The 23,615-nt window shown below is 47.9% G+C and overlaps 1 protein-coding gene across 10 annotated transcripts in view; it reads left to right on the top strand.

The window, feature by feature from the left end:
• Nucleotides 1-23,615, top strand: part of SEMA5B (semaphorin 5B) — a 381,163-nt gene that overhangs the window by 336,720 nt on the left and 20,828 nt on the right. For all 10 annotated transcript variants that reach the window (XM_075933113.2, XM_075933119.2, XM_075933111.2 and 7 more), the window contains 8 exons: nt 974-1,117; nt 3,159-3,306; nt 4,634-4,859; nt 5,942-6,160; nt 8,322-8,492; nt 9,913-10,062; nt 10,805-10,849; nt 17,954-18,159. In XM_075933113.2, coding sequence (XP_075789228.2) covers nt 974-1,117; nt 3,159-3,306; nt 4,634-4,859; nt 5,942-6,160; nt 8,322-8,492; nt 9,913-10,062; nt 10,805-10,849; nt 17,954-18,159 — 1,309 coding nt within the window. The remainder of the gene's footprint in view (nt 1-973; nt 1,118-3,158; nt 3,307-4,633; nt 4,860-5,941; nt 6,161-8,321; nt 8,493-9,912; nt 10,063-10,804; nt 10,850-17,953; nt 18,160-23,615) is intronic.

Raw genomic sequence — 23,615 nt, 5'->3', positions numbered from 1 at the left:
TGCTGGACTAGAGAGATTCTACTTGTAGTAGCATTGCCAACCCATCATACTCAGGCCCCAAAATCATGAAATTAGCTTAAAAATCAGGAGATTATTTTTTTATTTAAAAGTATTAATAAATGTTGGGTTCTTTCTATTTGCCTTGTGGTTTTTGAACATCTAGGGTCACACTAAGGTCAAACTTTCAGACATTTCTCTGCAGCCATGAAAGTTAAATACTTTTTTTTTTTACCTGAAAGCTGAGATTCTCATGTAAGAGCAGGATTCCCAGAGCTGGGGCTGTAAGAAAAAAACACCAAATATTACAGGACTCATGATAAAATCATGACTTAGCAACACCAATTAAAGCAAATTTGTAATTTCAACATGCCCGTGATGGAGAGTGGTAGTTTCCCCAACTCCATGGCATTGATAGAGCTGGTTTTGCTGGCCCATGACACCTGAATCCCATTTTGTGGGAGGCCCAGTTCATGCCAGGGGGGTGGATTTTAACATGCAAATGTGGGGGTCTTCTGTTGTCTGAGCACACTGGCCAGAGCAGGGAAAGTAAAGAGATGTTGGGGCGAATTGGTCAATGAGATTTCTAGAGGAATGGGTCTGCGGAGAAAAGACAACCATTAACACTAGAGAAAGCCCAGAGAATCCTGAGGGGGGACTTTGAACTTGCTCAGCACTGGCTTAACTCTGCTTTGTTTGAAATCAATAGGAGCTTTGCCATCGACTTCTGTGGGAGCAGAGTTCGGCGTAGGCTGAGCGCTTCTGAAAATCCCACTTCCGTCTCGGGACCTTTCTCTTGGTGCACTTCATTTCAGCCAGACCCTTTTTAGAACTAGTCTATCCCAGTGACTTGATGGGGCTGCCAGATAGGAACTTTACAGCCAAAGCCTTTGGGTATAGCATGGAACAGGAAGAATTTTTGATGAACCCAAATAGTCTGTTTTCTCATCTGCCCCCATCCCTTTTTCTCTGTCAGAAATGGAGCTTGGACACCATGGTCTGCCTGGGCCCAGTGCAGCACCTCCTGTGGGATTGGCTTTCAGGTCCGTCAGAGATCCTGCAGCAACCCTGCTCCACGGTATGGGGGCAGAGTCTGTGTCGGACAGAGCAGAGAAGAGCGGTAAGAGGCATTCACAGCCTAAGCACGAGAAGGGTCTTTCATCCAGGGCAGTACGTTCACTTTAGAGCCTATCAATGTGTACCAGCGGGCAGGATGGATCTTAAGTTAACAGGGATGAAATGCAAAGAGCTATGAATGCAGCCGGGGGGCTGACCAGTCAAGCACATGCAAGCGAGGGAATTCCAGCGTTAAGATGCTTTTCTCACCCACATTGTCTGTCTTCTCCGTTGTAACACACCTGGACAATCTGGGGGTGCGCCTACACTGCAGGGCTTAATTCGAAATAAGCTACGCAAATTGAGCTACATCTTATTTCGAAATACAGCACGCTCCTCCGACTTCCCTTACTCCTCGTACGATGAAGGTTACAGGAGTCGGAGTAAGAAGTCCATCAACTTGATGGACACTATTTCAAAATAACTGCCTGCTGTGTAGACGCGGACTAAGTAATTTAGGAATAGTGGACTTACCCTAAGGCTTCACAGTTGCCACTGTGTTTCATGCCATGGGTTCTCAGAACTTCACAGCAGTAGCAGGGATGGAACCACGATCATGTTGCCCCCAACGCTGAGGATCTTACCTCTTGTGCTAAAAGAGAATCTCTGTTAGCAGTATAATGCTTAGGATTATAGCTGAGCATTTCTGATTCCACCCGCTAGAGGGCAGTGCTGTATATAGGCACTACTCAGTATATGGACCAGGTGCCCCTTAATCACAACAGTTCACCCCGTTAGGTCTGTGTTAATGGTAATGATGTAAAAAAAAAAAAAAAAGAGAGAACCCAGCTTGACTTTCAGATCTCAGATTGAGTTTGCAGGGCTGGGTGTGAGAAAAACAGAAGAAATTTGATCTGGAATCGTTGAAAGACACTTGATTGGAATGCACAAATGATTTTCACGGAGTCATTTCTCAGAGTCCAGCCACTCTTTAAGCAAATGCTTTAAAGTATCCTCGTGTGGTTTCTAGCTTTGACATTTCATTAAAGGCCACTTCTACTTGGCAGCAGATTTTTGTTGGTCTCTTGAGTGGAGACTTACGACAGGTTTCTCTGTATTTCTCTGTGCAAAGGGTAATTCATTTTACTTTCTTGACTCTGGACATCTTTATGTTTGGCTTGATTTGTGGCCATTCAAAATGAACTTTAAAGACTGCATGGCAGTCAATTGTGGTCCAAGTTTAAAGACTCCGGTGATTTAAAACTGAGATGGAATTTGATTCAGAAGTTGAAAAAAATGAGGCTTCCTTTTAAAAAAGGAAACATGAAATAACGTTAATCTGCTTTTAGGCACAGCCCAATGTCAGACGCATTACCTCTGTTCCAAACATCAGTAAGGCCAAGGTTTTCAAAAGACCAGGTTGTCAAGGACTCAGCATTTGTGTAAAAGATCCCCTCTCTCTTTTAGGCAGCTAAAAGAAGGGCCAGATTTCCAAAATGCTCAGTACCCAGCACCTACCATTGTGATACCCATGGGTTGGGGGGTGGGGCTGTTTTGGAAAATCTGGCTTGATTGATTTTGGTTATCCAGGTAAGATCTGAACTCTTTTGAAAATGTGCCCCTGACTATGGGTCCTGAGCTCATTAGCAAATCTCCCCCTAAATGCTTATCAGCTTATATTCCTCGTGAAACAAGGTTTACCGGAGCGGTCGACAAAGGCTTCCCTTGTCGACCGCGCCACGTTTAGACTGCCGCGCTGTGCTGGATCAGCTGATTGTTGGCACAGCATGGCAGCCATTTTTATTTTAATGAAGCAGGGATTATTTAAATCCCTGCTTCATTGACTATATCGAGTAAACTACTTTACATGGCTCTGTCGATGGACCCATGTAGTCTAGACACACCCAAAGAGTGAAATTCACTTCTGTGTGGAGAGTCATCAAGACCCGCACTCCTCATAAGTTTGATTTTGGTGGCACATGAATTTCACCAACAACATATATATTATCTGTGGTCCTGCATTTGCAGCCAATATCCATCTGCCCTTTGGATGTCTCTAGTAAGTGATGTGGATGCTTTGACAAGCTTTGCATGCACTCTTTCAGATTCTGCAACGAGAACACCCCATGCCCGTTACCCATATTTTGGTCTTCCTGGGGCCCCTGGAATAAATGTAGTGCGAATTGTGGAGGAGGGATACATTCCAGGCAGAGGTCCTGTGAGAATGGCAACACCTGCCCGGGCTGTGCTGTGGTATGTATTACTTACTAGCATTGCATTCAGCCTTCAGCGGTCCTGTGTTTCACTTACAGATTCTGTTGTTGTAGTTGTTTCATTTTTTGTTTTGTGCTAGTGAAAAATGCCAGGAGCAGCTCCTTCTGGTAGGCAGAGGGATGGGTAGACTGAGAGGTGAGTGGATTCATTCTACTTTGGGAGTTAGCCAAAACTCATGGAACCTGATGCCGAGGTGGGGAGAGGGAAGCGGGAAGGGTGTCTTTCCACTGATTTCAGTTGGCTTTGGATCAGGCCTTTTGCCCTAACTAGTCTGGGAATCTGAGAGCGGTCCAGCAGTTTTCCGCTTTATACCTCACTTCCATGGAGGATAGTTAGTGGGAGCCCTGCATATACCACAGATGTGGTCTCATGCTTGTTTGGCAATGCAAGGTGCATCTAATCAGCCTGCCGGTGATACACTGTTCACATTTCCACTTTATTTCCCCTCAGTTTGTCAGCTGATTGGTGTGAGGTGTTTTAAGTAGTTTGTTCTAAAACAGTTTTTTCTTCATGAAGATTTTTCCTAGGTATAATTAAGGTTTGATTAAGGACCTCTGGTTTTATTCACAAGCCATTTTCACCTACTCTGGAGTCATATGAAGTCCTGAAGCAGGAACATTCTTATCCCCCTGCCAGAAGGAATTCCCTTACACTTTTTAAAACACAGGAACTCAGCCTGGATTCTGGCAACCTCTGCCACAGGCTGTCTGCCCAAACAGAACTTCCACAAATGTCAGGAGGAACTCAGACATAGACTGAGGGCCTGTAGGGCCCACTCAGGTTTTTCTAGCACCCTCTTCAGAAATCAACAGTGCCAAGATCAGAATAAAAAGGTGCTAGAGAATGGGCTACTGCTACATGCACTTCAGGACTGTCCCATTGCTGTTTACAGCCAGAGATTTACTATTGCTATAATGTATTTCATTTATTATTTGAATTGCGGCCCTGCCCAAAGTGTGCTAGGCACTTTCCAAATGTGTGCAAAGACTTTCAAAGAGCTTGCAATCTGCAAAGAAACAAAAACTAGGAAAGGAGACACAGGCCCCAAGCTAGTGGGGTAAATTCATCCCATGCCGAGGATCTGTCTGAGGCCTCTGCACAGATTAACTTCCAGTTACTCCCTCTGGCTCTGATTGTCCTGCTGCAAAGGGGTGATTTGTATCTGGATAAGTCAGGGTGATGCAGGTGCATGCTTCCTTAGATCCACTTGTTCTCGTGCTGGTTTCTTGAGTGTAAAGGAATTCCTTCCTTGTAGCTGTGCTACAGATGTGTCAGAGTAACAAGAAAAGGTTTTCCTGGTTGGTAGGAATACAAGACCTGCAATCCGGACAGCTGCCCAGAGGTGCGCAGAAACACACCCTGGACTCCCTGGATGCCCGTCAACCTCACCCAGAACGGAGCTCGCCAAGAGCAGCGCTTCCGCTACACCTGCCGTGCCCAGCTGGCTGATCCGCATGAGCTGCAGTTTGGGAGGAAGAAGACAGAGAGTCGGTTCTGCCCCAATGATGGCTCGGCGGTTTGTGATACTGACAGTACGTCCTGCCAGCTCGCTGGTAGCTCTAGGCCCAGGCTCAGCTTCACATGCTTTTTGGTGTTGAAAGGGGGATGCAGACGTGAGTGAACACTGACTGTGTTCTGACACCGTCACATACAGCAGGGATGGCAGGAGTCTAGACCGACCGTCACTAGCCCCAGCGAAGGAGCACCACGCAGGGAGGCTGCAAAGGGCCATCTTAATCCCCGTGGTCATGGGTGTGTAGGGATTGCTTCCTCCTCCCATTACACAAGTACTAGGGGTCACCAAATGAAATTAGTAGGTAGCAGGTTTAAACAAACAAAAGGAAGTTTTTCTTCACGCAGTGCACAGTCAACCTACGGAACTCCTTGCCAGAGGATGTTGTGAAGACCAGGACTTTTAACAGGGTTCAAAAAGAGCAAGATAAATTCATGGAGGTTCGGTCCATCAATACTTATTAGCCAGGATGTGTAGGAATGGTGTCCCTAGCTTCTCTTCTCCGAAGCCGGAAATGGGTGACAGAAGAGGGATCACTTTATGATTCCCTGTTCTGTTCATTCCCTCTGGGGCATCTGGAATTGGCTACTGTCAGGCTAGATGGACCTTTGGCCTGACCCAGTATGACCGTTCTTATGTTCTAGTGCCCGCAGAAGGCTGAGGCGCTGGAGGTGGGGCATGGCTTCGCCCATTCTCTGTAGTGGTGGGATAGGGAGGGGCCATCCTGAGGTGTGGCATGTACGCTCCCACTACGTGCTCTGGAGGTCCAAAGGGAGGGGGCGCAATCCTCCTAGTGCTATATAAAGCACCTTTACGTTGTCTCTAGCACAGGTCAGTGCCTTTCAGCCCAGCCTGGCCCTAGTCAGCATGTTGCTCCTGTGATATTGCAGGTTTGGTTTTTCACTTCATTCAGTTTGCAGAGGGTAACCAGCTTGTTCCATTGCTTTTCCCTTTGGGTTTTGCGCTGTGCAGGGGGATGCATTTCCACCACACTCCTGCACAGAGCCTGAGTGTGGAATGAGTTTGTTTCCAAGTGAAAGCCTCCCCCTCTCTCCCCCGCCCCGATTAACATTTTGTGTGGCTTGTTTGTGCTTCTTGAAGCTCTAGTTGACGACCTTCTAAAGACCGGCAAGACCTCTGCACGGATTATCAATGGCGGCTGGTCCTTCTGGGGTGCCTGGTCATCCTGTTCCAGGGACTGCGAATTGGGCTTCCGGATCCGGAAGAGAACGTGCACGAACCCGGAACCTAAGAACGGCGGCCTGCCTTGCGTGGGGTCAGCAATGGAATACCAAGATTGTAACTCACATCCCTGCCCAGGTGAAAATCGTTTCTCTCCTCCTCACAATTCCGTTCTCTTCTCACAAAGAGTCAATAGTTCTAAACGTCTGCTTGTAACTTTGTCGCTTTTTTGATTGTATTTAAATGAGCTTTGGGCAGCCTGTGATACATACACACTTCAGTGCTTTGCCTCATGCCTTCTCTCACCCCTAGAGGGCGCCATACTAACGTGCACTAGAGCGCAGCACTTTGGCTTAGCTTCCATTTTTCTCACTGCTAGAGGGTGACTAACACACACTTGGGCAGGCACAGTGCTCGGTACAGCAGGGGGCAGTGTGATGCCTTTATCAGTGGTGAGAAGGCAACGTACGTAGGTTACTGAGATGCTTGTCACAGCAGGGTTTGGGGTGGGTTTTGGGGGGGGGTGAACTCTTGTTTCTTCTCACTTCCTGCCTCTCCTGCTAATTTAATGTTCTCACAATGAGCCTCTCTTCCTGATATCAGTGAGCATTTCCTGCACAGCCAGCAGGGAGCATTTGTGCTAGATATGTGAAGGGTTAATTGGTAAGTCTTACCCTTCATGGGTGAGGCTTACCGGTTCAGGTTAACCAGTGGGGGCTGCTGCTGCAGGCAGGGGGTTGCTCCAGCCCCGCAGTGGGCCCACCGTGGACAGGAGCTGCTCCGGCTGAGACGCTGGAGCAGCCCCTACCTGCAGCAGAGGGAGTGGGAGGATGCTCCAGCCCAGTGGTGGATGTGGGGAAGGCGGGGTTGCTCCAGCTGGGCTGGAGTGCCCCCCCTACTCATCTCCCCTTGAATTGGTTAGCCAATTAAACAGGATTCTACATCCCTAATTCATGCCAGGTGACCTGTTTTTCATGTTCTGGGTGCACTTTTGATCTGGAATATACTACTGGTACTCAAGGCCTTACTTGAATTGCGGGATGACTGTCAAAAAAAAACCCTGTCAAGCCAAAGAGAATCATAATAATGGGTCTTGTGGGGTTTTTTTTGGTAATAAGGCCCATTCTTCCTTTTCTGTGATTTTCCCATTTTTGGCACCCATGGGCTGACAGCGGCTGTGTGGGGCAGAGGACGGGGGCTCTCGCTGTTGGCCCCCAGGACAGATGGGGCTCCAGGTGTGAAAATTGTGGGGGAAGCCTGATATTGCAGGGTGCAGGATTTCTGCAGTATTGAGAATTAAGTAGGGCCTTACTCATAGTCCATGGGCTTTCCCCATTCTACCCCTCTGCACCCTGTAGAAACCGTTTCAGCACGTCTATTCACCACTGAACAGTAACAATGCTTCGCCACTTCCTGTGAAATACTTTATGCCCTGGGGCGAAATGGCTACAACTGCTACGTATCATATGAGCCGTCTCATTTATTGTATTGCTTATATTTAAAATCTTAAAGGCAATGCTAAGCGGGGTTGCCAGTTTTGGTTGGAGGTATTCCTGGATGTTTCAGCACATGGCATAAACTTAAATCTGAGATTAAACTTTAATTCCTGGAAACCCAAGGACAGTCCTGGAGAGTTGGCAACCCCAAATCTAAAGCTCCCAGTTTTTGAGGCAGGAGAGATGCTATCGCAGTGTCCCGAGTGCAATGAAGGTGACAGAATTTGAGCCGCACAGCCTGTCAGAGTTAAAAATGTGGGAGCTATGAGAGGGCTGTCTACTATTTTGGAACTTCCCAGTGACTGTTCACTAATGGTAGGGTCCTTTTGTGCGCCCTGTGGAGTACAACATGCAGGCCCACTGATGGAGGGGGGTGCAAAGGGCTTCCAGACACCACTGCGGCTAGGGCCCTGGGCCCTTTATATCGCCACAGGCGCACCACTCCACATGCACTGAGCTGTGCTACGGGCGGGCAGCTGGGACGGTGTGTTCTTGGGCGGCCCTCAGGGCTGGCTGCCCTGCTCCCACCAAAGGCCCCCCCATTCCAAGTGCAGAACCGGACACCCTACACCTTGACCAGGGAGGGTGTTGGTGTCCTCAACAACATGGTTAGCCTTATTGTTGGTTGAAGCCATCCATTTTCAGGTACTGGGATTGCTCCTATGCCTAGTGCCACAAAAAGAGCTTGTTAGCTTGGGCTGTGCTGCGTAGGGGGGGGTCAAGACTCAAGTGGTCCCCCCAAGCTTCATCCCAGCTAGCGAAATAAAAGCCACTGTCTCTGTTTTATTTCTTCTGATCCGCAGTAAAAGGTTCATGGTCTTGCTGGACCCCTTGGTCTCAGTGTTCAGCAACCTGTGGGGGAGGGCACTACCAGCGCACCCGCACCTGTACCAACCCAGCGCCCTCCAGCGGAGAGGGGATCTGCATTGGCCTGCACACCGAGGAGGCACTCTGCAACACCCACTCCTGCAAAGGTAGCCGGTTATTTTCTCCTGTCCTAGTTGGGTGGCGAGGGCAGAAACAAACCCCAGCAGCAAACCAATGGAAAAAGCAGCAAAAAAATCACAGCCCGTAAAACGTTTGCCTGCCCAGACCAGTGGTTTATATTCCCTGGTTCCCATGTTGAACCAGGGAAAAGAAGGCCACCCCCTTCTTAAAATTAAATGTGCCGTCTTCCTCTTACCTTACTCACTGGTACGTGGCTTGTACTCTAGAGCCAGCCAAAATCTTGAGCTGTTTCGAATAATTGAAAAAGCAGATGAGTTGTGAGCGGAGATGTTTGCAAGACAAGCCATAGGGGTCTCCACAATGCCTGTGTGGTTGACAAGGGATTTTCCTTCCTTGTGTTGTGCTGCACAGAATGGCTGAGGAGCGCACATCACAGCTTGAAGGGAAGGTGGGGAAAAAGGTGTGGGAGTGGTTGGGAGCCATCTTTGTGTGCCCCTGATCCTGGGTTGGTCAGCTGCTGGACTGATGGTGATCAGAGGAGACTTAGGTTGCACTGTTATGCTGACTGACTGCAGCTCCCTTGAGGGCATTATGGCCACTGGAACAACCCCTCAGCCAGCTCCTCTGCCACTACAGCAGGGGTGGGCAATAATTTGTAATGTGGGGGCACTCCGATTCTGGTAGGTGGTCAAGGGCTGCACTTCTCTGTGGAGAGGGTGCAGGGTGCAAAAGGGAGCTGGGGGTAGGAGACCGGAGTTCAGGCGAGGATGTGGGGTCTAAGAGGCAGTTTGGATGAAAGAGGGGGTTGTGACCGGGGGCAGGAGATTGGGCTGCAGGGACCAGGAGGGGGTATGGCTGCAGGAAAGGATTCTGGCCTAGGAGAGGGGTGTACAAACAGGTGCAGAGTCTGGGAGGGAGTTGTGACTTGGGGGACAAGGGGTTGCAGAAGGTTTGGGGGTGACCTGGGGAAGGGGATTGCTTCCCCCCCCCCAGCATAGAGAGGCACACTGAGCAGCCGGGGGTTGCGGCAGACAGGGAGCCTCCCCACGTGTCCCAGCGGGATGGGTTGCGGGCTGGGTCTTTCCCACCCCTGCATTGCAGGAAGAGTTCCGGTTTAGTATCCTTTATGCCCACTCTGTGCCTCACAAGGGTTTCCCTGGTCTGGGTTTTCCTTCTGGGGCTGGCTAAGTCAGTCTTCAGCCTGCTATGTGCTCACGGGTGTAATGTGCAGCATAGGTTGCCCAGTAGTAACGTGGTTTATATTGACGTAATTAAATCCAGGCCCCTGAATGCTTCTGTTGAGGGCCTAACTAGAGATGGTCCTGCACTAGAACCAGGATTCAGAGGCTCCCAGACACTGGGGGAATCGGGACGGTGCGGGTGTCCTTCCTCCCGTGACAGCCTTGTGTGCACATTATTCCTGATCTGGGTCCGGTTGGGTTTCAGGTGGCTGGTCAGACTGGTCAGAGTGGAGCCTGTGCAATGAAGACGGGATCCAGTATCGCAGCCGTTACTGTGAGATGCACAATCCAGAGCCATCCCAGTGCGTCGGAAACAGCACCCAGTACCAAGACTGCTTGTACAATGAAATTCCCGGTAGGTGCGGCCGGGAAAGCGGCTTCTCTCGGGAGGAATGACTGTCAGTCAGCATCGGCTGCAGTGTTCAGACCTCCTGCGGGGTTTAGGTGCCCATTAGAAATAGTGGGAATGGTGTGTCACAGGCCTGCAGGTGCCTTTGAAAAACCCATCTGTAGCCTTCAGCACTTTGTGCATGAACTGGACGGGGCAGCTCGTCTCTCCCATAAGACGATGCTGTTGACAGCTACAGTAAACACAGGCCGTTGCTTCATTTGCACTGGGGCTGTTGGACCCTGCAGGGTGCAGTTCAGAATGTGTTAAGTGAACCGTGGAGTTAGTGTGAACCTGGAGTTTGCTTCATTCAGACGCCCCAGGGGAAACATCCCACAGATGCAAGGCATCTGGGCTGGTAGGGCAGAAGGCATTGATGACTCTTCAGGTGCAGTTTTGCTGACAGGTTCATGAACACCTGGAATCTGAAGCTTCATGTCAGGTGAATTTGACACAATATTTAGCAGTTTTAATCTGTAAAGCCCTTTCTAAGTGTTCTTTTCTCTGCTGCATCTTTGTGTCCCTGAGGGTTTATTATGGAGGTTTTGTTAAATTTTGCTCCACATTATCAGCCAGTCTCTTCATTGAGGCCCGTAGCTTGCTGTAGAAAGCAGCATCAACTTCTGCAAGGAGCAAAGGAGTATTAATTTCCTAAGTAGTGCAACTGATGGCGAAGTGACAACTTATCCAGTGCTTTCTCTTTGTTTAGTGATCCTGCCAGCCTCAAGCATTGATGAGAGCACGAACTGTGGAGGTAGAGTACAACTAACTATATATCTTATTTTTATCTTCATGTGGCTTTTCCTTTCTGGGCAGCATCAACCAAACCATTAATCTACCCAGTTCGCATCCTTCTGATAGGCTTAATTCCCATGGTGTCTTGTTGTCTGAGTCAGGTTGAAAGAATTATTGCTCTGTCCAGCTCGCAATTCCAAGAAACTTACTTATTTCTGGTTTTGGGATGTGTCCTCAGAGTCATTAATTAGCAGAGAGCACATGCCTGTCTCAATGTTCCCAGTTTTTAAATGGGCCAAAAGAAATGAAGGGATCAGCTGTTCTAGAGGTAGGCATATTTCAGACACTTACCAAAATTTCATCCCAGACTGTAGTTTTGCAGTATAATGAGGTTCAAGAGACAAAGTGGGTTAGATCAGAATGGATAGTCTTCCTTCCAATTCCTTTTCATTCATTAAAAAATATTAAAAAACCCCACGTAAGTGGCCCTGTAGCACCTTAGGGTATGTCTACACTACCCCGCTAGTTCGAACTAGCGGGGTAATGTATGCATACCGAACGTGCAAATGAAGCCCGGGATTTGAATTTCCCGGGCTTTATTTGCATAAGCGGGGAGCCGCCATTTTTAAATCCCCGCTGGTTCGAACCCCGTATAGCGCGGCTACACGGGGCTCGAACTAGGTAGTTCAGACTAGGTTCCTATTCCGAACTACCGGTACACCTCGTGAAACTAGAGACTAACCAAAAAAAAAATGTATACGTATCATGAGCTTTCATGGGCAGAACCCAGGTGGTACCTCTCTATGTCCCTTGCTCCACTCATCTGAAGAAGTGGGTTGTGCTTGCAAAAGCTCATGATTCTCTATTAAATTTTTTTGTTAGTCTCTAAGGTGTTACAGGACCATTTGGGTTTTTTTAGGATTTTTTTTAAGTTACAGACTATTATGGCTACCCCTGTGAGTCTCATTCACATTCTTGTTTATCTCCCAATAAACTGTGTCTTCATTATGGTTAAAAGTTGGAAGAGCCAATCATTAACTTCACCTCTCCGCTGTCCTGCATATTCTAGATTGCTAAGGTCTTCTGAAGTCTTTCAGGATTTCTGTGGCTTGCCTGTACTGCCCCCTGCAACGTCAATTACTGATTTTCCTGTACCTTTTAAAATGATGCCAAAGGAGCTTCACTCTAGGGTTGTGGCAGATTTCCGCTGATGGTGAACGCAAAGCTTTTGTGAAATACAAATCACCAGCTCTCCCTGGAAGTCTTCAATTCGAAGTGCAGCTTCTGGCCCATGCAGAGCAACTTTCCCTGCCAAGGGATGACAAAAAAGGCAAATAAAACGTCAACAAGGAAGAGAGATTTCTCTGTCACTCCAGCTGCTATTTTGATATGTAGCTTCTTGGTTTGTGGCTGCAGGGCAGTCAGTAGAATTACGATTTCAGTACCAGTTATGTAAAAATGATCTTTCTGCATCACTTATTCCTGCCCACACAAGGCATGGAACTTGCTTCTGTCCTGGGGCGCCTGATTATTCTTGCACTCCAGAATTAGGCATTGCTGTTGACAATTTGCATTGTCTTCTATTTCCATTGCTATTTCGTTTGCTGTTACCATGTATATTTTACCATGGCTAATATTATTTAGTACTTGGCATCTTACAATATCTGGCAAGGAAACTAATCCACAGAAGCTCTTTGTGCTGCATTTTGAACAGAAAAACCAACATTTAAAAAGCGACGAACAGGAAGGCACCTTTGGGAACTGATGTGCTGCCTATGGAAAAAACAAACAAAAAACCTCTTGCCTCCAAGGTACTGTGAAAACACGCACAAAATGTGGTGGCACTAAAGGGGCCAGAGCTGTTTGTAGAAAGTCTGAAGAGGTACAGATTTCCCACTGTATGGACAGACGGATGGACAGAAATAGGGAGCCTCTTTGTGGAACCATTATCAGATTCATTACAGTATGGGCACGCCGGACAAGAGAAAGTTGTGTGACATCACTGAACTCACCTAATTCATTCCACATCTTTGCCACTGTCATGTTGATGAGAGTTGTAAGAGTTGTTAAAGCAGAAGCTGATTTTTAGGCGGAAACTGGCCTGATGGAGAAGTCTTGTAACATTTAATAGAGGTTCTTAACTTTCATCACAGAGCCCAGGAGGACAAGGACAACTGCCCGAGATCCCTCCTGATGGAGACCACGCTTTGCTTGGAGTTAGAGCCCTCGCAGCCAGACTCTGCTCCCAGAACCTCGGCATCGGTGGGAAGCACACCTGTGGGCACCAAGACCCTTGCCTGTGCCCAAGAAGTGGCAGAAAAAAAAGGGCTCAGCCCCCCTGTGATTGCTGGGCCTGCACATGCTGCAGCAGGCCTGATAGCTACCTCCTTATGTGTCATCTTGGCAGGGTGACAGGGCAAAGACAAAGGGCTTAAGCAATGGCACCCTTCATCCTCTTGCTCGCTGGCTCAGCCCAGCCCTTCAAAACACCAGGGGAGCCAGAAATAGGCATTTGGAAGGTGCACCTGAGAGTGGCTCCCCAGTCAAGTACCTAGATCCATCCTCCAATTCTTTTCTCAGCTGCCTGCACCGCGTCCCGTCAGCATGGTCGTGTGTGACATTGGACCATTGGGCGTGCCACTATATCCTCCAGCTACGCCCTACAGTTCTTGACTGCTCCCCTCCCCTTCCCTTTCTCCGTCCCTCTTCAGAGACCTCTGTCAGAAGCAACTCCTCACTCAGGAGGTAGAATACCGCTCACAGCGTTAAGAGGTTGCAAAGATCCCTCAAGATATGAGAAGAAAAAGATTCTCCCGATATTGCCTAATCCCAAAAACATAAGGGGGCCTAAAACCCACCCTGGACCTGCATCACCTCAACAAATACCTCAGAAAGTTGAAGTTCTTCATGATATCATCTAATAAACCATCTTGTTAGTCTTTAAAGAGCTACATTGTCCTGCATTTTGCTTCAACTACTCCAGACTAACACGGCTACATTTCTATCACTATTCATGATTTCCGTGACCTCTGTCATCCTCTCCTTGGAGCTAGGGGACCGGTATGCTGCCCTCCACTTGAAGGATGCATGTATCCATGTCTCTATTTTCCAAGGGCACAGATAGTTCCTCCATTTTTGCTGGGTCAGTGCCATTTCCAATTCATGGAGAAGTTCTTTGGTCTTTTGTCAGCCCTGAGAGTGTTTACAACGTGCAGGGCACACGTGGGCACTTCCCTGAGGCATCAAGGCATTCGTATTTACCTGTACCTCGACAACTGGCTAATAAAGGGCCAGTCTCAGCACCAGGTGTGGTGGCACCCCGATCTGGTTCACTCCACCCGTCGCAATCTAGGACCATTGATAAACGGGAAAAAAAATCAACTTTAGTTCCGGGGCAGTGCACGGAATTCATCGGCGCGGTCCTCGTCTCCCTGAAGCCTGATTCTACACATACAAGCCGGCCCTCTCACCACCTCTCATATGCCTGAGGCTGTTGCCACGTGGCAGCCTGCACTTACATGCTCCAGCATGCATGGTTCCATCTGAGGCCCCAGCGGGTGTGGCTGGCATCAGTCAACATCTCCAACAGACATAGCTTAGGCAGTGCAGTCAAGGTTCCAGACCCCATACCAGCACTGCTCCCTTGGTGGTTGGACCCTGCATCAGCTCCATCCCCTGGTCTCCATTGCTTTGAATCTAGGGTGGGGCTTGCAGGGACGTGGGTCAAGTCACAAGCACTCTTCACTTGGCCTGTCAAGCTTACTTGCTGCCCCGTAAAGTCCAGACAGACTATGTTGCCGCAATGTTTTGTGTCCATAAGCAAGGCACCAGCCAAGAAGCTCTGAGGCCCTGGAACGTCCGTGTTCAGCATTTCTTGGTTACAATAACATCTGCCTGCAGGGTCTTCAAGATTAGGGCATTTCCCTCAGAGCTGCCCTAAACAGCATTTTAGAAGAACCAGGTACAACTGTGACAGTATAACACCAACCGGCGGAATCGAACCTGAGACCTCTGGAGCTTAGTGCAGGAGTCTCTACAGCTTGAGCTAAAAGTCCTCTGGCTGTCAGCTAAGGCTGAGCAAAGTCATTCGAAGTGTCACTACAAGAGACAGTGAGCCGCTCCCAGTAGGTGTGTAGGTTACAACAGCATCTGGCCTTTCTGCTTAGAGTTGTTTCACAGTTTCCTAGGACTCAGGACATATTCTCAGAGAAGAATAATACACTGCCGCATGAGCACGGCTCTCAGGAGGGCACCATAGCCAACACTACAGATACTGCTAAGGCAAAAATCTCTTGTCTGTTCACTCGATGCCTCCCTCTGGCTGGGTCTCCCTGTGTCCTCGCTTCACTCTCTAGTCTGGACCCATGTCACTCCAGTGTCTCTCAACCCCCTTCCATGGCGGGTGTTTATCAGTCTCTGAACTCCAGGGTCCTCCCGTCTAGGAAACACCCAATTCCTCTGAACCCTGCTTGCCGGTGACCCACTGCCAGTCTTCATCTAGCCCCTGCCACAAGGGCAGATTGCCATCTGTAATGGCCACTCTTCGTTGGCAAGGGGGTTGACCTGCTGCCTTTGCCTATCCTGTCTGGCTCTCTGCAGCCCTTCTGCACTCAGGTCTGGCCTCAGGCCCTACAGCCTGGGAGCTTGCCTGTCCAGAGCTTCCCGTGCTCTGCTCTATCTCCAGGAAGACTCCTGCTTCCTTAGAAGCCAGGTCCCTCCTGCTCTCCAGCCAGAGCAAGAGCACGTCTTTCCCTCTCCCTCCAGGAGCCCTTCTTTATATAGCCCCCAGCTGGGCCCTAATTAGCAAGAACTGCCTCCACTGGGACTTCACTCTCAGCCCTCGCTCAGGGCTAGGTTTTGCCCTTAAAGGGCCAGTGCAGGACAGACTCCCTGTCACAGAAATGCAATCATGCAAATGTCCTCCTAGCATACCCCCCCTACAGCCTGCGTTCCCCTTCCCTCCAACCCAGACTGAGAGGACTGCAGCAGGTGAGTCAGACACCCCAAACAAATTGTCCTCTGCCTCCACCTCACTGCACAGATGCCAGGACTCACCCATCCACTCTTTCCCCCATTTACCCCATGCAGTCAGCCTCTTATCTCCCCCTTCCCAGTCCAGGAGGTTTGAAGAGGCTGCTGGGTTTCTGCCTCTCTCTCTCTCTCTCTCTCTTTCTTTTCCAGCAGAGGGGACTCTCCAAACTCCCCTCCCCTCTGACTTTCCCCCAAGCCAATTAATTAATGACTCTCTCCCCCAGCCACTTAACCCTCCTTATCTCGGCTGCTTCTCTGCTCTGGGAGCTCTTCAGTTCATTGCATGGCAGAATTTAGCTGCTGTTTATAGACATCCTGACCCCTGCCAATCAGCTGAGCTCCCTGCTTGTTTTGGGAGCTTTGAATCTCTGAGCGGAGCTCAGAAAATAGCTGCATGGTCACACAGCTGCACAGTTTAGAGGGAACTGTGCCAGGCAGTCACTTTTGCCTCTCCACACACTCTCGAGTTGAGACAACAAGCGCTGCAGATGAGTTCTTTGGCTTTTCTTGGTAGCTAGTCTCTGCAGTCTCCGAACGCAAGTGGCTGCACTCAGCAGTGAGCATGTTGATGTTCACCAGGGCACTGGGGGTTCTCACCTTTTCCTTTTGTGGCCCAATTTGTCCTTGCTGGAAAGGTTGGGTAGCAGACCCATGTCAGCAGAAATGTACATTTGGACTAATGCTGCTCGTTTGCCTCTAATAGCTCCACTCTCCCAACTGGAAAGCAGCACCCTCTGATTGCAGAGGGACACTAAACGGGGTCATATCTGGGTGTGGAGCAAGATTCTGCCAGTCCTCGCTCTGGCCTGGGCTGTTTCTCTTGTGTAAGGTGTTTCTCTGTTTGGTTATACCCTGATTACGTCAGAGCTTTGCGGGGTTAAGTAGGAATGAAGAATGTAAGATAGATGGCTCTTTCCTAGCATTTACTTCCTCCACTAGCCTCCCCCAGTGCCTGTGGCTTCTCCTGCCAGTAAATATGCATTTAATATGCTGTGCTGGAAGCGTATGAGCTTAACTGGAAACTTCAAGTTAAGAGATCTGTGTGGAGGGCTTTTACACTCCAGGGGTTCTGCTCTTTGACATCTTTCTGTTGCTGGTGCCTCACCAGGGCCTGCCTGGGATTCTGTCTGGACAGCTCATGGAGAAATTTGATCACAGACCATTTCTGGCAGTTTCCTTTGTATTTTCTTTTCTTTCCATTGCCCATTTAGTTTCCTTCTCGTTCCTCCCCTCCCCGCTTCCTCTGGCTCCTGCGGTGCACCTGCTAGCACACTCTTTAGCGTTACTAATACATCTCATGGATAGTGAGGGAGACTGATGGCTAAATCAATAAACAAGGTTGCTGAGCACACTTTGGATGCATGGACAATGCAAAGAAGCCCTGGAACTGTGAGTCTCAAAGCCTGGTTCAATTGATTCAGGCCAGCGGGGCTCAAGTTACAGGTCTAGAAATTAGCAGTGGAGACGTTCGGGGCAGGGGGTGTCTCAGAGCTCAGACCCCAGCCCAAATGAGGACGTCTGCACTGCTATTTGTTAGCCCCATAGCAGGAACCCCACATGGGTGAATCAGTTGGCCCAGTCTCTGGGATTTGCTGCCCATGGCGGGCATTGTTGATGTATCTGTAGGTATGACATAAAGGAGGAATGTGTCATGCTGCTTCCTTCGTACGTCTTCCCCCACTGAATATTTCTGGGTCAACAACAAAGAGGGCTTTTATTTTCCATTAGAAAAACACTGAGTTTTTGTAGCCCTTATTTCCATGACACTCCTGTACTTTGGAGCCCATGAACGTTCGTTGTCTGTTTGCCCGATTTCTTTTGCTGTCAGTTTAACATAATGTTTAGTTCCGATATCAATAGAGGGAGAGAGAATGGAGAGAGAGGGAAAGAGCTTTGAGAAAACAATGTATGGACCCATTAACCTCAGCAAGGCAGAGCTGTGGTTTTTCCATTAGAACACGAGACGCTGGCTTCAGTAGTTTATCGTCCTTGATTCGGAGATGTCGTCGCTCTGATTTGAATCTGTGCTCTTGTCCAGAGAGGAAGAAGGCTGTTCTTTGAAAGGAGCATCCCTTTGTTGTTTTGCTTGCAGGATTTAGTCTCATCCATTTGATTGCCACTGGGGTCTCCTGCTTCTTTGGTTCCAGTCTCTTAACATTCGTGATCTATGTGTACTGTCAGCGTTGCCAGCGGCAGTCCCAGGAATCAACTGTTATCCACCCCACCACTCCCAACCACCTCCACTTCAAAGGCAACACAACTCCCAAGAATGAAAAGTACACACCCATGGAATTCAAGGTGGGTACTTTACCAGAAACACCACTGGCAAATTGAGAATGGTTGCCTATTTATGCTGTGGTTTTAAGTGTGTGTGTGCATGAACTCTCTCTCTGATGTAAAATTCCATTTAATTCTGGTACGAGGGTGCCAGAGACAATATGCTGGAGAAGACTGAAACAATGGTAAACAAGTATTTGAGTAAAACAGGGGTAGTAACGGATGTAACAGATGAGATTACTGATTTGGGGCCCAGGAACACAGAAAAGGGTGGGGAAGATGGTCTGGAAGATGTAACCCTGACCAACAACCCTTCCTCCCCCAGTAGTTATATACCACTGACATTTTGCATATGTTTGTCTGTCTGTCTGTCACTGCTTGCCTTTCTTTCCTGTTTAGGCCACGATCCTGCAGTAAGCTCTGTGCATGCAGATAGTGGCACCCATAGACTTTGAGAGGCTCTCATTGCAAGACTGGTGACATAGGTTGTAAGCTCTTCATGGTTGGGGTGGTTTCTACCTAAACATTTTCACAATGCCCAGCACGAGAGGACCTCAGTCCTGATTGGAGCCGTTGGGTGATAGCATAATAGTAATAATTAATAATAATCAATGTCAACAATGATCATGGGGCTATGGCAGGGAATTGGAAGAGTAGCCATGATTCTGGTACTTCAAAGAAAAATGAGAGGAGTCTGAAAATTAGATTTCTCTGGTAAAGGCATTCTTGATTGAGGTGCTGAGTATTTCCTCGTGGTACTATGGGCCTCTCCTCCACTGTACAGCACCTTGCAGGGTTCTGAAGTTTGTAAATGCAAAAATGTGTTTCCTGCTGGCTTAAGGATACAGTTGTGTACAGTGTAATAAGGGAGCAGCATAATAATGAGAGCCAGCGTGAGTCTGTAGACGGTAAATCATGTCATGGAAATTGGATTCCATTTTTTAAATTAAATAAATATTGATCTAGGTAGAAAAGAAGCAGCAGACAATATCTGGAGTTTGAGTAAGTTCTTGACAAAGTTTTACAGGATGGATTATCCTATAAACTCTCAGAATACCGGGTAGGTAATAAATTATGAAGATGGGTAAAAGATTGAGGCCAGATTCGGAAAGCTCCGAAACCACAGGAGTAAACTTTTCAGTTATGTGTGTAGTCCTGGCAAAGTCTGTAGGCCTGCGGTAGTGAGTAAGGCCTGCTTGTGTGAGTAGTGTTTTGCAGGGCTCCTCTCTTGTTTCATGGGCAGCAATCGGAGGACTGGAATGGAAGGTGGTGTGCATTCTTTTTGGAACTGGGCAAGGAATGAATACTTGTAGTATTAATATTTTGGTAACAATGCAAACATTGCTGCAATGTGTAAGATCATTATATTTGCAGATGATAGTAAATTAGTGGGAGTGGCTAAGATTCAGAGGAATACATCTATTTACAGAATAATCTTGATTGACTCGGCAAATGGATTACGGAATGTAATATGTCTGTGTAAAGTTGAGGCAGCTTGGGAGGAATAATGTCCAAGTTTAAAGTGGCAATGGATTAGCTAAGAGAATCAGAAAAGGGCCTGGGTTTTTTGACCGACCAAATACTAAATAGTTGATCTTGTATGAAGCTACAGTAAAAGCTGATAGGGTGTTGGATTCTCTGAAAAGGGGGTAAATATATTACCTAGGAATTCTTGGCGTTAAGATCACATTCTGGTTTGGATTACTTGAAGGGTTACAGTTTAAATTACTTGAAAGAAAGTGTAACTGGAGACAGCACGAGGTAGAGCAGTAGGGTAGGTAATAGAAAGTGATGATCGGGGGAGGGGAGTGATTCATAGGCCATATTTTGAGAAGTGGCAGAACTGAAGTATGTATCAAAGATCATTGGACAGATAAGACCAGAGGCTATGTCTACACAGCAGCATTATTTCAGAATAACGTAGTTCATGTCTACTCAGCCAGCCCATTATTTCAAAATAAATTTGAAATAACAGGTTTCTTGCTCCGACTCCTGTAACTCTCATTGTACGAGGAGTAAGGGAAGTCGGGGGAAGAGTGCTCTGTTTTGAAATAACTGCTGTGTAGACAGCGCCAAAAGTCGAAACAAGCTATTTTGACTTAAGCATAGCTCAAGTTGCGTTGCTTATTTTGAGTTTAGCCCTGTTGTGTAGATGTGCTCTAAGAGTTTAGGGTAAAAGGGACTTGTATATTAAGAAGAATTTAAAGAGATTTTATCTTAACGATAGAATGGAGACTGGGTGGCAGGGGTTTCTAGGTGTGGTGAAGGTATTTTAAATGAAATCCCTTCTCCTTAATCCCTCTGCAAAATAGTGTCTCCTTAAAATCTGCTTTCATATAGTTCCTCTTCTCTTAACCCCTATTTCTAGTCTTTCCTACAACCGTAGTCCTAGGCTACATCTACACTTCAGGCTTTTTACGCAAGAACATCCATTCTTGCGCAAAAACTTGCGGAGCCTCTACACTGCAGGTGTGTTCTTGCGCAAGTAAATTTATAGTAAAGCATCAGAAGAGAGGGCTTCTTGTGCAAGAGTTATTCCTCTCCCCGCGAGGAATAAGCCCTCTTGAGCAAGAAGGCAGTGTGGACGGGCAACAGGGATTTCTTGCGCAAGAAACCCCTATGGCTAAAAAGGCCATCAGAGCTTGTGCAAGAAGCCTGCAGTGTAGACGTAGCCTTAGATTTTAGTTGAATCGCTTCTAATTGTTCTCTAAATAATGTAGTGTTAGTAAAGTTAAAAAGAGGTTGCATGTGTGTGTGAAACATACGCCAAAGGGGTATTATTAGTTAGCTTTTTATTTAGGAGTAGCTGATAAACTTCAGCAGGCATGCTGCGGGATTCTTTCACTGCTCATGTTTGTCCCTGCCCACACTGAGCTGTGGTGGGTGTTTTGATGGGAATGGTTTTTTAAAAAGAGGAAACTTGAAAATGTTCTTAATGTGCTTTTAAGTTTATCAGTATATTAGAATTTTCATCAGACGGTTGAAGAAGGGCCCATGGTCTCAGTGCGATCATACAGAGCTCCATACAATAACATGGACTTCATTGCCTTTCTAAATTCCACAGGATCTAAAATTCACCTTGTTGAAAATGTTGAGGTGCTCTGGAATTTTGGCTTGGGCCTGGTTTGTATTCTAATCATTTAAATACCAATTGGTTTTCTGGGTCAGAATAATGCACATGGACGTAGGGTTGCCAGGTGTCTGGTTTTGTACTGGACAGTCCGGTATTTGCACGCTCTGTCCGGTAAAAAAAAAAACAGAAAATACCGGACATGTTCAGAGTCCAATATTTTCTTTTTTTTCCGGCTATGCACCAGACGGAAGCCGGGAGTGGCTGGGAGTCTCAGCTGGGAGGCGGGGCCGCGATTGCCACTGGGAGTCCTTAGTCGGTTGAGTGTGAGGAGGAGGGGAAGCCTCCTCTTCCTGATCTCCCCGCCAGCTCTGCTTCCCGCCCACCCTTCCTCCCGGCCACTGATCCCTCCCCAGCTGCGCTTCTGGCCAGCCCTGCCCCCTCCCGGCCGGTCGCACCTCCCCCGATATCCCGTGGCCAGCCCCCTTCCGCCCGACCCGTCCCCCCCACGACCAGCCCTGCATCCCGTTGGCCCCCCATCTCTCCTGGCCAGCCCCATTGTCTCCCCCCCCCCATTAGCTATTTCCAGGCCCCCCTCCCTTCCTGGCCGGTCCTCTCCCCCTCATGAAGCATGTCCAGATTTTTTTTTTTTTTAAATGACTACATGGTAACCCCTAGCAGTGAGCCAGGATCTTGGAGTCTTTTTTTTTTTTTTTTTTTCTTTTCCTCAAAAAGTCCCCTCCCACTTTTTTTTTTCCTTCAACAACATTTTTTCCCGGTGTTTGTTTTTTTTTTGGCGGGGGGGGGGAGAGGGGTGTTCGGTATTTTTGTTTCAGCCATCTGTCAACTCTACGTGGACAGGGTGTGTGTATGTGTAAGCTGGTTAATTTAGTCCTGGGCCCCTGACCCGAGCTCAGGCCTATCAGTAACAGTCCAGAGGCCCCTTTTAAGCCCCGGGGCTTGAGGGCAGAGCAGGCAGTAATGCAAATGCAGGTCCAGAGTCAGTGCAGCCCAGGCCGGGGTTCAGGGTGGGGCAGCTAAACAAATGTAATTCCTTAGGCATGAGTGGGAAGAGGGAGACTGACACCCAAAAGTGTGGGGGGGACGGGGACGCAGGACCTACCTACTCCACGGCGTCCCAACCCAGGGCCCTAGAGTGGCAGCCTCTGCATTCTGGGGTAGGGTCAAGACGGTCCCCTCTTCGGAGTGAGGGCCCGGCAGTCTGAGCCAGTCCTCAACCTCTGCCAGGTCCTCAACGCCCTCCTGGCTTGGGAGCTTAGGGCAGGCCTCTGCTTCCTCTTGTGCCTACTGAGCTCCTGGGCTGGGCTTTTATGCTCCCTCCTCCACCCCTTGGCCTCTGTGGAATTAAAGAGGCAGGACCTGGCTCTGCACACCCAGGCTCAGAGAGGGGTTCTTCCCCCTTGGGCTCAGTGAGTCGCCACCCCTGCTCACTACAGTATGTATGTGTGTTTGGGGTTAGCAATGCCTGCGATTCAGAAAATACATGATCAGTTGGCTACTTTGCAGTAAAAGGAAGAAACCAATAATGCACATTGACAGGGTGCTAAAATAAACTGAGCATATGCACAACTCTGTAATTTTCTCTATGCTTTTGAAGCTACTCAGACTTCTGCAGCCGTCTTTATTTTATATTCATCTTGAAATATCTCTGTTCCCCAATCAACAGGTGAACATGAGCAAAAGTGTGAAAGCGTTATACTCAAATGTACAGTGCTGAATGGGGAATTGTAAATCAAGGTGAATTTTTTATGAAGGTAAGTTTAGCAGGTCTGAGCCTTGTTGGGACAATCAAGTACAGCAACACATTAATGCAGATCAGATGTAGAAACCATAGATGGCAATGACCTATTGATCATTTAGTTGATGATGACTTGCCAAGGTAGGGTTTTGTCAAGAATATTTGAATTTCTATCTTGCTTCGTCAGACTGTATGGATTTTATTATTAGATATTTTAGCTGTGATATTTAAAGGATTTTATACTTACGCTTTCTTCAGCAATACATGGATTTTGAGTTCTTACTCCTCAATATTAGGGACTTTTGGGGTCATCTAATAGGTGGTTCATGTTTCAATAATTAGTTAAATTCATATAGTGCTTTGACCATCTCAGGCACTACACAGTACAAGGACACAATGCAATAACAAATAGCAGCTCTTTGCTCTGGACATCATGGCAGAATGGGTTATAGAACCTCCTGCAGCACTCCCAGTACTGTCAGGTGGATTAGTTAATAATTGATGATAATAGGGGAGAGCAAACCCGCAATGGACTGGCATTCTCAGCACGTTTTGTTCCTTCTGGGAATTGTTCAGCAACTCATTCTTGCAAGTGGCTAGTTAGCGCTGCCCTTGATATAAAGGAGAAAGGATCTTGGACTGAACACA

Source organism: Pelodiscus sinensis, chromosome 7 (assembly GCF_052426305.1).
Source record: "Pelodiscus sinensis isolate ZL-2025 chromosome 7, ASM5242630v1, whole genome shotgun sequence".
In the NCBI taxonomy this organism is placed as follows: Eukaryota; Metazoa; Chordata; order Testudines; family Trionychidae; genus Pelodiscus; species Pelodiscus sinensis.
This window is presented reverse-complemented; position numbering and strand designations above follow the sequence as displayed.